The 15,628-nt window shown below is 35.2% G+C and overlaps 1 protein-coding gene across 1 annotated transcript in view; it reads right to left on the bottom strand.

The window, feature by feature from the left end:
• Window positions 1-3,043: 3,043 nt before the first annotated feature.
• Window positions 3,044-15,628, bottom strand: part of Wdpcp (WD repeat containing planar cell polarity effector) — a 316,117-nt gene continuing 303,532 nt past the window's right edge. The window contains exon 14 of the mRNA XM_023720853.1: window positions 3,044-3,991. Coding sequence (XP_023576621.1) covers window positions 3,872-3,991 — 120 coding nt within the window. The 3' untranslated portion in view covers window positions 3,044-3,871. The remainder of the gene's footprint in view (window positions 3,992-15,628) is intronic.

Below are 15,628 nucleotides of genomic sequence, written 5' to 3'. Positions count from 1 at the left end.
GCATTTAGTATTGAAATGCAAACAAGGGAGAAATAGAATAGACATTTTAAATATCTTACTGCTGGTATCAAATAATAAAGCTTAATTTTATAGGCTTTAAACCTATACATATTACATCAACCTTGATTACAAATTTTCCCCTTATCAAGATTTATAGAAGTTAACACGTTTGAAAAGTATGTACTTGATAGACTATATCTTGCATAAATGAGCAACATATCAAAAATAAGACAAGGCTGCCAAAAAGGGAAACAAATAATTAAAAATTTAGACAACTAGATATTATAAATGTATATATCTTTCATACATAATAGTATATATATAGTTTATTTCATGTTACATTAAAAACAGAAATTTGTCAGAATTCATTAAAATAGATTAAATAACATTGTAAAATATTCATTGCTGGAATATTATTACATAACAGTAACAATGAAAAAGTCAAACACAGGCTGGGGGTATGGCCTTGTGGTACAGCACATGCTCAGCATATACAATTTTGATCCCCAGCATCAAAAATAAGAGAAAAAAGAAGAATTAAAACTACCTGCAACAATATGAAAGAATTTTAGTCATTGTATTGATAAAAATGAACTCAATTCCTATCATTACACCATCAAAAGTTTGAAATAAAGTATTACAAAGTCTGTATACATAACATGGGGATATCGTATCTTGAAGGGGACACAAAGGGACTCCTGGGGTCGTGGTAATATATGTTACTTGGCTTAGATATTGGCTACCACTTGTGTTCACTATAGGTAAGGAAATTAACTGGGTCATATTCTTACGATTTGTACATTTTTATGTATATGTGTTATACTTTAATAAAAGTTTTTTAGTTTTTGTTTTTTTAAAAAATGTACTTAGTACAGAGCCTATAGGGTCTCACTACACAGATCAGACTCATAGTGATCCTGTTTTCAGCCTCCCAAGTGCTGGGATTACAGACGCATGCCACCATGCCCAGTCTCGGTCTCCATCTCTGTGTGCCCCAGGGGCGGGGCTGGCACAGTATGCTGGGAATCGAACCCCAGTCCCTGTGTCTGCCTAAGTAGGCACTTTAATCCGCTGAGCTATCTGGCCAGACCAATAAAAAGTTTATTTAATTACCAAATTATTCAGATTATAATTTAGCTTTTCCTTTGGCAACTCTTGCTTTTAACTGAGTTGACAGTGTAATACTTTTCTTTTTAAAAAAGATTCTCCCGTGTAGTCTGAACTACTTCAGTATTCTTGATATCTAATTTAGCCTCTTGCTTGCATCAATGAGCACCTTTGAAAGCCAAAAATTTAATGACTTTCTGTTTTGGGAAAAGTTTGAGAGACTAGTGAATTAAATTGATGCAATATGAGAAAAATTAGTATTCCCAATTGATGTGGGGTGCAATGAGGAAAAGAACAGGCTACAATGAGGAAATTAGAAGGAGATGGGGAGATGGCTCAGTGGCACAAGTGCCTACCTGGCAAGTGCAAGGTCCTGAGTTCGATTTCTAGTTAAAAGAAAAAAAAAAAAAAAAAGGCTGGAAATTAGGGATTGCTTCCCAAACTCCATTTGGAATCATGACTGCGAGTCACTCAGTCTTCTAGAACAATAGTAGAGTAATTACTGTACTCATTTAAGAAGTTAACCTCTTGTTAGTTACTCATGTTACTGAGTGATGTCTTTATCAAATGACAATAATCTGGGTCATACCTTATTTGCCAAAAATGAGGCAGAGTTCAAAGGAGGAATGCAGAGCTTTCTGTCTAGGAATTATCACTTGGCTATAGTAACCTGCTCTAGAAGAGCACAAGATTTCTTCATTTTTCTGAAGGTTCATGGCAATTTCCTCACATTCCCTGCCTCCAACTTGAAAATACAAAGATAGATTTCATTATATTTGATATTCTGATAGAAAAGGCAAGCAGGGACAACTAAGGAAAATTCCTAGAAAATTACCTACAATTAACCTCTTGCTGTGCTTTCCTAAATGGCTTACGAGGTAGGAATGGAGGGTTTTTTTTTTTTTTTTTCAAATTCCCATTATATAACATTATAATTCCTATTAGCATGGTTTTATCACTAATTAACAGTCACTTCTGTGCAACACAGAGTTGTTACAAGGATTAAATTAGTTGGTATCTATAATTTGAAATAGTCTGTTCCATGTGAACATTTAGTAAATACTATGTATTACTATTGTTATTGAGACAATAATAGTATTAGTAACAGGAAACAGTATAATGACAGGCCAACTAAAGTATTCTTATGGGTTCAATATGCCACTTTCTCAAGGTAGGAAAGAATGGAATTCTGTTATTGATAATAATTGTTAATCCTGATATTTTGGTTTAGGGTTACCATAATAATATGGCTTTGAGTCCCCTTTAATATCATCTTTTTTTTTTCCAGTACCGGGGATTGAGCTCAGGGCCCTGTAATTGCCAGACAAGCGCTTATTATACTGAGCTATCTCCCCAGCCCCCTTTAATATCACCTTGAAAACTAGAATTTATGATGTGATGTCAAAGAAGCCAGTTGGTCCCAGTTGGTCATCACAAAGACAAAACATAAGATGATCTATCAGTAGAGAAGTTCACTACAATATTTTTAAGTACTTACAATGTGGGAATTTTATTAACACATTTATGCTGAAGATTTCAATGTTTTAAATTTTTACAGGAATTTCATATATGTTACATAGAAAAATTCAATTAACAATAATTTGAATAGAAAAAAATATTATGTTCCATTGTTATGGGTATTCTACAAGTGAAACACTTGGCATAAAGAGGTTAAAACCATTTGTTCTAATGGTGTTTGTAAATAGGATATTATGTCTGCATCTTGTACAGCAATTAACCACTAGGAAGAATGTATGCAATGTGTAATTATTGAAACTGTCCTACCAATTTGGTTTGAAACTGTCTCATTGCTATTTGTTTCTCAATAAAATTATGGAAAAAAAATAAAATGACAAAAAAAATTAAAAATTTCATTAAATTAAAAAAAGAGGTTAAAACCTCTTGTTTTATAGGAATCCACAGAGAAATAGAATGAATTATATTACAATCTTGAAGGTCCTCTATATAATCTAGGAGTGAGAGATGCCAGAAAGAAAAGGCACTGTTATGTTCAATACTGCCAGATTTAGTGACATCAGATAAATTGAGTTCAGAAAAAAAAAAGTCCTGCTGGACTGTGGTGGTGCACACTTATAACCCTAGCTACCTGGGAGGCTGAGGCAGAAGGACTGGAAATTCAAGCTAGCCCAGGCAATTTAATGAGACCCCATCTCAAAAACCAGAAAGGGTTAGTGATGTAATTCAGTGCTAGAGTGCCCCTTGATTTAATCTTCAGTACCAAAAAGGAAAAGGAAACTAATGCTTATATTGTAGTTTTAAATCTTTTATTTTTCCATATTATAAAGTTTAAATGGATCTTTAGACTCAAACTTGGCCTCTGATGCTTTTTATAAATACTAAACTAAAAACAGTTTCTAAACAAACAAAAAACCAGCTATCAAACTTGAAATCACATGTGAAATACTTTTATACAGGAGAAAATTCTTTTAATATATAACATCTGTATACAAATAAATGGTTATATAAGTTCCTCTGTTGGTTAATAATAGCACTGATGATAAACTATTTTCCCTAAAAACTTATCAAAAAAGCAGTATCTTTTTACTTTTTGCTAATAGTGACTATAGCAATCACTGATTATTAATTTTCACATATAGTTATACATTATTTACCAATATTATGCTACTTTCAAATTTAATAATGTTTTTTATAGGGTACTTTCTTTACAAGGAATGTAATTCAAATTAACCAACCATGGGTACAAATAGAAATGATAATAAGTATTGATTAAAACAAAAAGCCCTTAAAAAGAAGCATTACCAACTCCAGAGGTTATTGATTCTTCATCAATGTCACTCGCTTTTTTCCTTGCCACTTCAGCTAGTGCCAATTCACCCTTATCTAGGGCAAGGTAATGGATATCCTTGGGAAATAAAACAAAATAAAAGATTAATCCAACATAAATCTTGATCAGGTTACAAAGGAGATTTTGAAAGGAAGAAACTTACTGTTCAGGTTATAAAATGGACATGGCCCAATGACTTCTTTTTGTATTTTAAAATTTTCAATTTTCTTTCCCAGTACAAATAATTTTTCTTAACTAGAGACCAAAGCTATAATAAAGGCAGTGAAATAAATTATTTTATCCCTTAAGATAAAAACACATTTAATAAATGTGTTTACCAGGGAATAAAAACCTTTTTTATTTTATTTGGTGAGGATTATAATATATGAGGATCCTCTTCATTTTCTTTTTTCATCAGGATCTTGCTGATGTACAGACTGATCTTGAATTCCAGGGCACAGTGATCTTCCTGCCTCAGCTGCCTGAGTGTATGCCTCTGTATGTGACCTTGAGGGAACTTCTTCCAAATTTAACTGTATGTGGTACAATGTTAAGTAAAAAGCACTATACATGAAATATTATACAGAATATCTTTTATTTTTATGTATCTGGCATATATTTGTTAATATTGTCAATAGTGCTACTATTTTAAACTCATGCATTCAACAAATAATTAGTACCTGAAAAGTAATGGTCACTGTGTGAAGGTACTCATCAAATACAACACAAGTATCAAGAGTTGAGTCCAGTTGAGAGGTAGACTATTATATAAAGGTGTGATTATAATAGGTGGATTAATTTTGTGGCAGACATTTGCACAGGTTGCTGCCAAAAAGGACAAAAGGCAACAGAATCACTGATATCTGGTGTAAATATACAGAGAAGCTTGAGAAGTCTTCTATAGCTTTGTCAGCAACAGAATGTCTTTTTTTTTTTTTTTTTTTTTGGTGGAACCGGGGATTGAAGTCAGGCCTTTCCACTTGCCTGGGAAGTGCTTATTCCACTAAGCCATCTCCCCGGCCCCAACAGAATGTCTTTTGAATGGAAGAAGTGCTGGATGTAAGGAAGAAGGCTATGGAATAACACTGACTAAGCAGGTAGAAGCACTAAAAGGGTTTAAAGTCTTTGTGATCTATAGAACGCTGAAATGAAAATTTCACTGTAATAAAATTGAAAAAAGAATATCAAGACCTAGTTTATAATGAAGAAATAAATTTAACTGGCCTAAAATAAGAAAACTGTATTCCACCTTATTGTTCAAATAAGTATAAATTGAAAAATGTCAATTTTGGAACAATGTTATAACTCAATATATGTATACAGTGTATAGTGATTATACTACATAACAGAGTATGTAAGGACAGTTAACATTCAAATTGCTTGTTTTATTTTTTACTTATTTATTTATTCTTGCAGTACCAGGGATTGAACTCAGGACCTTGCACTTGCCAGGAGTCCCTTAGTCTACTGAGCTATCTCCCCATCCCCAAACTTGTTTGTTTTTAAAAAGCTCATTGGTTAAATAAGTGGTTATTGGTTACAAAACTTCAGGAAAACAATAAATTTACTATGAAAGTTATAGGTTAAAACTTATAGAGCAGGGGTCAACAAATGATGACCAATAGGCCATATCCGAAATATGTTTGTACAGTCCTTAAGAATAATTTTTTTTATATTTTAAGTGGTTGGAAGAACTGCATTCAACTATTGCTTTTTGAATGGCTTTTATTGCAAACTCAAAAATGTCTCAAGCTAAAACACAAGGGAAAATAGTGCTTTTATGTGAAACTTATATGTGAAACACTGTGATAAAGTAATTTCAATGAGAACTAACATTGTTTGAATTGCAAGTAATGTCAGGCCTGCACTGTCAAAAGTTAAAAAAAAAAAAGGTGATATTTCCATTCCTACACAAATTCTCCACAATATATCTTCTAATTTCAAACTATAGCAGTATTTTTCAGACCTCTATGCATGTGCAAAGGAAATTTCCATATTCCAAAATCCATTAAACTGCAATTGAGGAACTTTAATTGGAAGTGATTTGCAATGTAATGACATGCTAAGAGGCATTCTAGCCTTTTAGCTAATAGAATTCTAAAAATGCCTTCCAATCTGTGAAAATGCTCAAATAAAACCATATGCTCATGGACTGATATCAATGTTTGGCAGTACCTATGCACTGTATGTAGAAAGACATTTGTAAAGGTGAAATATGGAAATCTTATTGTGTATTAGCATAAACAATCAACTTATAATGTGATAGATTTGGATGACAGGGAACACCAATAGTATGTCTCCCAAAAGAATCCCATTCATTTTTGTAGGCAAAAAATTGTATCAATGTGCTCAATTTTATCCTATTTTTATTTCATCAATAAAGATTTATGGAAATCTGTTTTCCCTCGTTATATATGTACCTACATAATAGTCTCAGTTTTTTTTCTTGGCCCACAAGCCTATAATATTTGTTGGCCATTTACAAAGAAAGTTTTCTGGGCTCATTTAACAATATATTACAGTTTAAACTTCATATACTCTTTTGGAAAATCTTCCTAAGAAAATGATAGGATAATGTATGTAGAAAATTAGTCAGTAAAGCATTTCTCGTAAAAATGAAAAGCACGGCCAGGTGTGGTGGTGCATGCTTATAATCCAAACATTTGGGAGGCTGAGACAGGAGAATTACCATGAGTTCAAGCCAGCCTGGACTGCAGAATGAGTTCAAGAACAGCTTGAACTACACAGCAAGATCTTGTCTCAAGAAAAGAAAAGAAAAGAAAAGAAAAAAAAAGAATGGAAAGCTAGGAGCAACTTAAATATACATCAAATGAAACAATCTTGTGACTTTCTGCTTTTAATTTAGGTGCTATGATACTTTCATAACAGATCCTTATATTCATTAAAGAAACTGTTAATAATTAAAATATATAACTGTATTTAATTTGCTAATATTTAAGATCTTTGTATCTAAATTATTAGGTATATTGCATAATTTTTTAAAACTTGGACTGCCCTTATTTGAAATCAAGTTTCTCTATCCTTATAAATGTGGCTTTTCTGTTTTCTGTTCCCTAGTGAAATATGTATCTAGTTCTTCACTGAAAAATACAAAAGACATGCAATACATCTGAAAAGAAATGATCAACATTATTGAAGAGACTAATAATAATTAACAATTGATTAAAATACAGACATGGACCTACTCTTTTTTAATTAATTAATTAATTAATTTGACAAAGAGTCTTGCTATGTAGCTCTGACTCCTAGTGATCCTCTTGTCTCAGCATCTCCAGTGCTGGGATTAGAGACCAAACTCAGTTTTGGTGGCCAGCAAAGCATGCAGTACTGGGGGATTAAACCTGTGTCCTTGGCTTGCCAGGCAGGCGCTTAGCCCATCAAGCAATATTCCGGGCCCAATAGACTTTTTCTTTTCTTTCTTCTGAGACATAATAACTGACATCCAAAATTAAAGGAGGAAAGATTCACTTCAGCTCACAATATATAGAGGTTTCAGTCCATTGTCAGCTGGCTCCAAGGCAGAGTGGTATAGCAGAGGGGCATCACAGAGTAGAAATAGTCCATGGGAAGCAGGGAGGAAACAATGAAGCAGAAAGCAGCAGCAACAAAATCGCAGAAGCAGTAGAAGCTAGCCTGGATGGTACATCTTCCTTTCCTCCCAACCACATTTCCAGCCTTTGGGTGGTTCTTCCTATTATGCACACCCAGAATTATGCTAAACCAATCACAAGATGAATTTAATAATCACACATCCTTAATTCTAGCATCATATCCACCTGACTCTGGCCAGGAGTACAACCAAATGTTATGCGGTCTGAAGCTTATATAATTTGAGGGGAAAAAAATTAAAAAGGAACTTAGGTTTTCAAACACAAATTTAAGTATAAGTAAGAAGTAATAATTTTAAGTTACATTAGCTTCATGGTAAATTTACCTCTAGATCTGGAACATAATAAACTTTCTATAGTTGGCCAGGTCTGGTACACAAATCTCTAATCCCAACACTCAGGAAGCTGAGGAGGGAGGATCATCACAAACTGAAGGCCAGTCTGGGCTATACAGTGTGTTCAAGACCAGCCTAAAATATATAGCAAGACCCTATTTCAAAACAAAATTCTATAGTTATTTATTGAAAGCAAGGGCTAGGGAGATAGCTCAGTAGAATAAGCACTTGCCTGGCAAGTGCAGGGTCCTGAGTTCAATCCCCAGTACCAAAAAAAAAAAAAACAACAACAACAACAAAAAAAAAAACCAAAAACCAAAAACAACCCCCCCACAAAAACCAAGTGTGTGTGTGTGTGTGTGTGTGTGTGTGTGTGTGTTTTACTATTACCAGTCAAATTCAAAGTTGGAGTGAATACGACTACTTCAGTAGCAGCTTCTTACTTTCACAATACTTTCAGTCTCTTTAAAGTAATAGGACTTCACAGTACCTTCACCTTAGCCCCAGTCAGCTTACTTCCTGACTTTCATGTATGTGCTGTCTACCCAGGTAAAGAACCTGCAAACGAAATATACAACCATAATTTTTATTTTCTTGAATGATCGAGATGTAATCATTTCTCAGAAGTCTGTGAGTACATTTTATTGCACAAATCCAAAATTTAATCTAGATTCAAAACTAAAATGATCCAAAAGTTAAAAAAACTATGATATATAATTAAAAATGTTTTGCCCTAGGTCCTAAAGATTCATGAACTCTGTCAGACTGAGAAGCATGAAATTATTATTATTCTTCACTGCATTTTGCTGAAGCCACATTCAGATAAACGAAAGGTGTGGAATCTTCTAAGTGATCATCATGTAAAGATGTATAGTATGTTTGCAAAAAAAAAGAAAAACTAAAGATCTTCGTGGTTGTGATAGTATCAATTTAAGAACTGCTAGTCTTCAAATTAATCTCAATTCCCTGTAACAATTTTTAAAAAGAAAGGGGAGAAATCACAGCATTGACAGACAATAATAAGATAGAATTTATGTCAGAAATAATCTTTGGGATACTGGTGCTGGTTTTATAACCAACACTCACAATACCACTGAACATGAAGTATTCACAGTAAGACCAGAAGTAAAACCACACATATGTGGATATTTTTCCCATTGGTTATACTCTTGTATACCAGTGCTACACAGTCCTAATATTAACTACAGTAAATCTTGGATATTGTTTACCATTTGTTTTGATGTAAATTTTAGCCAGACTCTCAAGTTCCATGAGAAATTTTGAGGGGGCAGTTCTACTGAATTGTATAGATTATTTTGGGGCTAGAATTGATTTTTTTGTTTTCATTTATGTTTTAGTACAGGATCTCACTATGCAGCTCAGACTCATAGTGATCCTCCTGTTTTCAGCCTCTCCAGTGCTGGGATCACAGGTATGCGCTACCACGCCTGGATTCTGTCACCAGGCTCAGCGCATCCCAGGGACAGGGTCAGCTCAGCATGTGGGACAGGGGATCAAACCCTGGTCCCTGTGCTTGCCAACACAGGTGCTTAGTCGACTGAGCTATCTCACCAGCCCTAGAACTGATTTTATTTTTAAATGTAGTCTTCCTGGCCATATTAGGTCTGTTGTGGATGTTATCTAGAGCTCCTCCAAGTGTCATGCCATCAAAAGTGGAGTTTTTCAAAGGTGTTGGGATTACAGGTTTGTGCATCAGGCCTGGCCAATTATAGGATGTTTGTCATGTTTTAGATGTAGAGGTAAATTTACCATGAAGCTAACACAGCTTAAAATTTGTTACTTCTTACTTAGATTTGTGTTTGAAAATCTTAAGTTCTGGGGCTGGGAAGATAGCTCAGGGGTCTAAGCGCCTGCCTGGCAAGCACATGACCTGGTACTGCATGCCATGTGCCATGCAGGCCCCAAAATCTAAACGGGGCATTGTGGTGCACACCTATAATCCCAGTGTTAGGGAGGCTGAGACAGGAGAATCATTGCGAGTTTGAGCTGTGTAGTGGAACCTATATCCAATTTAAAAAGATAACATAAGTTCCTTTTGAAAAAAACATTTCTCAAATTACATAAGCTTTGGGCTCCATGACATTTGGTTGTACTCCATGCCAGGTGCTTAACTCAAAATTTCCACATACCTAGTGGACCATGTCACCACATGCTTACGTGTTTAGAATCATGTGTGGAAGATTCAACTATGTGTTACCTTCAAGAGACTCACACTATCTCTGAGGACAAGGACCAAAAGAAAAAGGATGGAAAAAAGTTACATGGAAATGGAAAACAACAGCAAAAAAGGGTAGATACACTGATAATAAACAAATGGACTTTAAATGAAAAATGTAAGAAGGGACAAAGAACGTCTTTATATAAAGGTCAATTTATTCAAGAAGGTATAACAAATCTGAAGTCAATCTTAATGTTGAAGGGAGAAGTAGACTGCCATACAGTAACAATAGGTGACTTTAATATCCTCCTCTCAACACTGAGCAGATCAGCAACAGAATATACTTTCTTCTCAAATATACTTGGGACATTTCCCAGGATAGATCATATATAGTCACAAAGTAATTCCTTTTTTTTTTTTTTTTTTTTTGGCGGAACTGGGGATTGAACTCAGGCCCTTGCTCTTGCCAGGCAAACGCTTATTCTACTGAGCCATCTCCCCGGCCCCATCACTAAGTATTTCTGAGAAAATGTAAGAAGACTGAAATCATATTGAATATCTTTTCAGATCCCTGTAGTACAAAGAGAGTGATCAGAAGCATCTTAGAAAACTGACAAGTGTATGGAAATTAAACAACATGCTTCTGTGGCAGAGCGTGGTGGTGTGCGCCTGCACTCCCAGCACTAGGGAGATTAAAGCAAGAGGATCACTGTGAGTTTGAGGCCAGCCTAGGTTACAAACTGAGTTTAGGGCCAGCCTAAACTACATAGCAAAACCTTGACTCAAAAAAGAAAAAAAAATTCCTGAATAGCCAGCAGGTCAAAGAAGAAATTAAAAGAATTAATGAAAAATACCTTGAAATAATCGAGAATGTAAACAAACAATACGTAAATTTATGATATTTCCTGTAGCTAGCATGGCTCTCCTGGGTTTCTGGGTCCTGGATGGCATGTGGTACCAGGGATCAATCCTAGGTCCTTGCACTTGCTCAGGCTGGTGCTTAGACTGCCGAGCTATCTCCTCAGCTCAACAAAAGCATTTCTTATAGGTTAGTTTATTGCAGTGAACACATAATTAAGAAAGAGAATTCCAGAATTCAAACAACATTATAGCTCAAGGAACCAGAAAAAGAACAAAATAAGCCCAAATTTGGCAGAAAGAACTAACAAATATAAGAACAGATATAAATGAAATATAGAATGGATAATACCAATAAAGCTAGGGCTGGCCAAAGAGCTCAGTGGACTAAAGTATCTGCTTAGGCAGAGTGCAGGGGCCGGGGTTCGAGCCCAGGCGTGTTGTGCCAGTCCTGCCCCCAGGGCATGCTGAGATGATGTTTGAGATTAGGCCACCATGGTGGTGCACGGCTGGCCTGTAATCCCAGCACTTGGGGGGCTGAATATAGGAGGATCACTTCAAGTCCAATCTACCTAGTGAGACCCTGTAGACTCGTACTAAATACATTTAAAAGTTAAATATTGGTTATTTTAAAAAGACAAAATTGCCAAACCTTTAGAATAAGAAAAAGAAGACTCAACAAAGTTAGAAATGAAAAAAAATAAATTACAATTGATACTATAGCAGCGACATAGAGGCTGGACCTGCAGGTATGTAACTAAAAGCAGGATGAAGTTGGCAACTGTCTTCATTTTATATATGTCTCCTTTAATACCTTATAACTATAGATGAGATCTCTGCTTAGCTTAGCACATAAGCATGCTTACTAATTTAAGGAATGTTTGTCCAAAAAATAGAAACATAAGGTTATTAGCTCTAAATGTATATTGTCCCCCTTCAAGACAGAACACCAAGATAAGAGTAAAACACTTTTCAGGGACATACAATTCCCAGATTTCATTAAGGTTCAGCTCCAGGCACCCTGGAGCAATGGTTAGAGGTCTGCTCACTGACATGAGCATGCAAGCACCTCAGACTACAGGGAAAACAGAGCCTTGTGAACCACACTATGCTCAGTGGGAATAATTACTTCACAAAGGGCATACAGGATACCTGTAAGCAGAGGCCATCATTTCGTGAGAACCAAACTGCAAAGAATGATGCTTTCCCTGAATCTTACAGAACCAGTCAAGATAACTTCCAACCTAACGACGATTTGACCAGGTTTATTTACCCTGCTAGCTATGCAAACACTTAGCTACACAAACCTCCAAGCCTTGCCTTTGTTTCCCTTTTCTATGAAACACCAAAGTTTTAGCCAGCCCTTTAAAGCTATATCTTGAACTGGTTTATTTGTCCTCCAGAAAATGCTTAGCCTTTAAAGCTTCTTTCTGTGCTTTCACCACTGCTCATTTTCTCCATTGGTATTTCTAAGTGGGAGGCTGAGTCAGGTCTGTTAGGATCTCAGAAGCTGAGGCATCTGCCCCTAAACTCTGAGGACAATCTTAAAACACAACTATGAACAGAAATACACCAACATATTTGATAATCTAGAAAAAAATGAATATGTTCCTAGAAACATGCACCCTACTGACACTGAATCAGGAAGAAATAGAAAATAAAAACAGATTACTAACAGGTAATGAGACTGAACCAGGAATAAAAAGTATTCTGTCAAAGAAAGCCTAGGAAATTATTACTATAATTTTTTAAAAGTAATTTTTTTTTTTGTGGAATGGGGGATTAAGCTCAGGCCCTTGTGCATGCCAGGCAAGTGCTTATTCTTCTGAGTCATTCCCCGGTCCCTAAAAAGTAATTTTTTTTTAAAAAAAAAGTTAATAAAAGAAACTGAGAGTCAAGAACAAAAAGATTTTAAGATTTCTTGAAAGCATGTGGTAATATTCAATCATATGTCCCATCTTGCATAACTATGTCTGTTAATCTCATCAACAGATTTGACGACAAAATAGATAATATATTAATTACTGTTAATCAGCTATTCTTGTTTTGAAAATCTGTAACGTATGTATTGTTACATGTTACCCTGTTTCTGTCTTTTTTGTTGTTGTTGTTGTTGTTTTTTTTTTTATTTTAGGGAAGGCTCTACAGGGTGTTCAGGGTCTCACTACTAGATCCAACTCATAGTTATCTGCCTGTTTACAGCCGCCCAAGAGCTGGGATTACAGGCAGGCACCCACACCCAGTCCCAATTGCAGTCTCAGTGTGACCCACGGGTGGAGCCGGCACAGCAGGCCCGGGGATCAAATCCTGGCCTCTGTGCCTGCTTGCAGGCGCTTTAATCCGCTGAGCTATTTGGCTGGCCCCAATGCGATAATATTAATAGACGGAGAAAAAATACTTGACAAAATTCAATATCTCTTTATTATAAAAACTTAAAAAAAAAACCAGCTACAAGAGGAATATACTTGAACACAATAAAACCCACATGTGCCAAATTTTTGGGCTACTGCTATACAAACAGGTGAAATCTTTCTCTAAGATACTAAGACTGGTACTGGCCTCCCAACATTTATATTCAACACAGTACTAGAAGTCCTAGCTCACGCATATAGGAAAGGAACACATGAAATTGTCTCAAAAGGGAAAATCCTTGTAGTTTAGCCAAGGAAATAAAGCATCTGTACAATATAAAGCACTGATAAAAGACAAAGAAAATGGCACAAATGAAATAAAAGTCCATTTTCATGGAATTGTTAATATTGTGAAACATCTATACTACTGAATATGATCTATACATTTCTGTAATTCCTATGAAAATTTCAACATCATTTGCATGGAAATATGAAGAAATATCTCTAAAATTTGTATAGGCAAAAACAATCTTAAAAGAACAAAGCTGGAAACACACTACTTGGCTTCAAAATATGCTACCAAGGTATAATAATCAAAACAGTATGATAACATTATGAAAAATGGCCACAAAGGCCAATGGAAAAGAATGCAGAACCCAAAGATAAATGTACATATTTGCAGTCATTGTGAATTAATCAATGTATTTTTATAGTGCTGGCGATAAAAGCAAGGACCTTGTTCATGCTAAGCACACATTCTACCACAGAGCTCTACCTTCAGCTCTGCCAACAGATCTTTGGCAAAGATGCTAACAAAGCACAAAAGACAAAGCACAGTTTCTAAAGATCTTGGGAAAACTGGATAACTACATGCAGAAGAATGAAATGTGATCATTACCGCAGATATGTAAAATTGATGTAAAACATATAAAAAGACTTCAGTGCAGACTCTCAAACTGCAGGGCTACAGAAGAAAATATGGGGAAATCTCCATGGCATAGGTCTGAGCAGTAATTTCTTGGATAAGATTCCAAAAACAAACACAAGAACAGCAACAAGAGAATTCCATCCATTAAAACCTTTATAACAAAATAAAACAAAATATGGTAGCATTTCATGGACAGGGAGCAGTACAGTAATACTGCACAAAAGTTCACAAGCACTTCTGTTTGGAAACAACTTGATTCTCAAACAAAAGCATTTGGCAAAATTTTGCTTGTGTTTACAAATTTCATGTAAGGTGGGCCAAACAACACTAGCTATCTTCCCCACACAAACACAAATGCATCCATTTTCCCCCAAATCATAAGATAATTTAAGTTTATACACCAAGACACCACTGTATTTGAATACCATACTTCTGCTATGGGCTTAATATACAAATATTATCCTGATTTGACACTGTATACATGTATTGAAATATCACACTGTACCTCATGTATAGGATTATGTGATGATATTATTTATTTGTATTTAGTACAGGGCCTACAGGGTCTCACTACATAGCTCAGACTCACAGTGATTCTCCTGTTTTCAGCCTCCCAAAGTCTGGGATTACAGGTGCGCGCCACCATGCCCAGTCTGGCTGTCTCAGCATGCCCCTGGGGCTGGGCTGGCAGGGCATGTTGATACTTTTTAAATGCTTAAGATAATGGAAATATTAACTACCCTGACTTGAATAATGTACACAATACACATATACTGAATTATCACAATGTGTCCCATAATTTATAAAATGAAAATAATAACTCCAAAGCATATAACAAAATATATTAAGACTCTCAACTTAGTAGTAAGAAAATAACTGATTTTAAAATGGTCAAAGGATCTGCAGACATTTACAAAAGGAAATATGACTGGCCTGTAAATACATAAATAAAAGCTTAATATAATTGTCAGGGAAAATTAAATTATAATAATATACCACTGTACATATGTTTAAATAGCAACTATCAAAAAATTACAGCAACAAGTATCAATGAATATATGAAGAAGAAACACTGGATATCTTCTGGGAATTTAAATTAGTATGGCCATTTAGGAAAATAAAATAGTACAGGCTTCCTCAAAAGTTGAATTTTTATGTGAATTAACAACCAGTTTGTGAATACATATTCAAAGGAGGCCCATGAAGAGGTATGTATATATACTTTAGGAAGAAAGAAAATTCTGTCATGCTGCTGGTACTGACTGTGCAGAGTTCAGAAAGTGACAGAATCATGGCAGCCCCTATGTACATTTAAAGGAGGAACTCGAAGCCTTTATATATAAGTGGATGCCACTTGAAGATATACTCATAAGTGAAATAAACCAGACACACATGTGTAAATATCGTATAGTCTCCCTAGTATAAGAACTCAAAA

This window comes from Octodon degus, unplaced genomic scaffold (assembly GCF_000260255.1).
Source record: "Octodon degus isolate 3935 unplaced genomic scaffold, OctDeg1.0 scaffold00078, whole genome shotgun sequence".
NCBI classification, from domain to species: Eukaryota; Metazoa; Chordata; class Mammalia; order Rodentia; family Octodontidae; genus Octodon; species Octodon degus.
The sequence above is the reverse complement of the archived record's forward strand: the minus strand, read 5'-3'. Positions and strand labels throughout refer to the sequence as shown.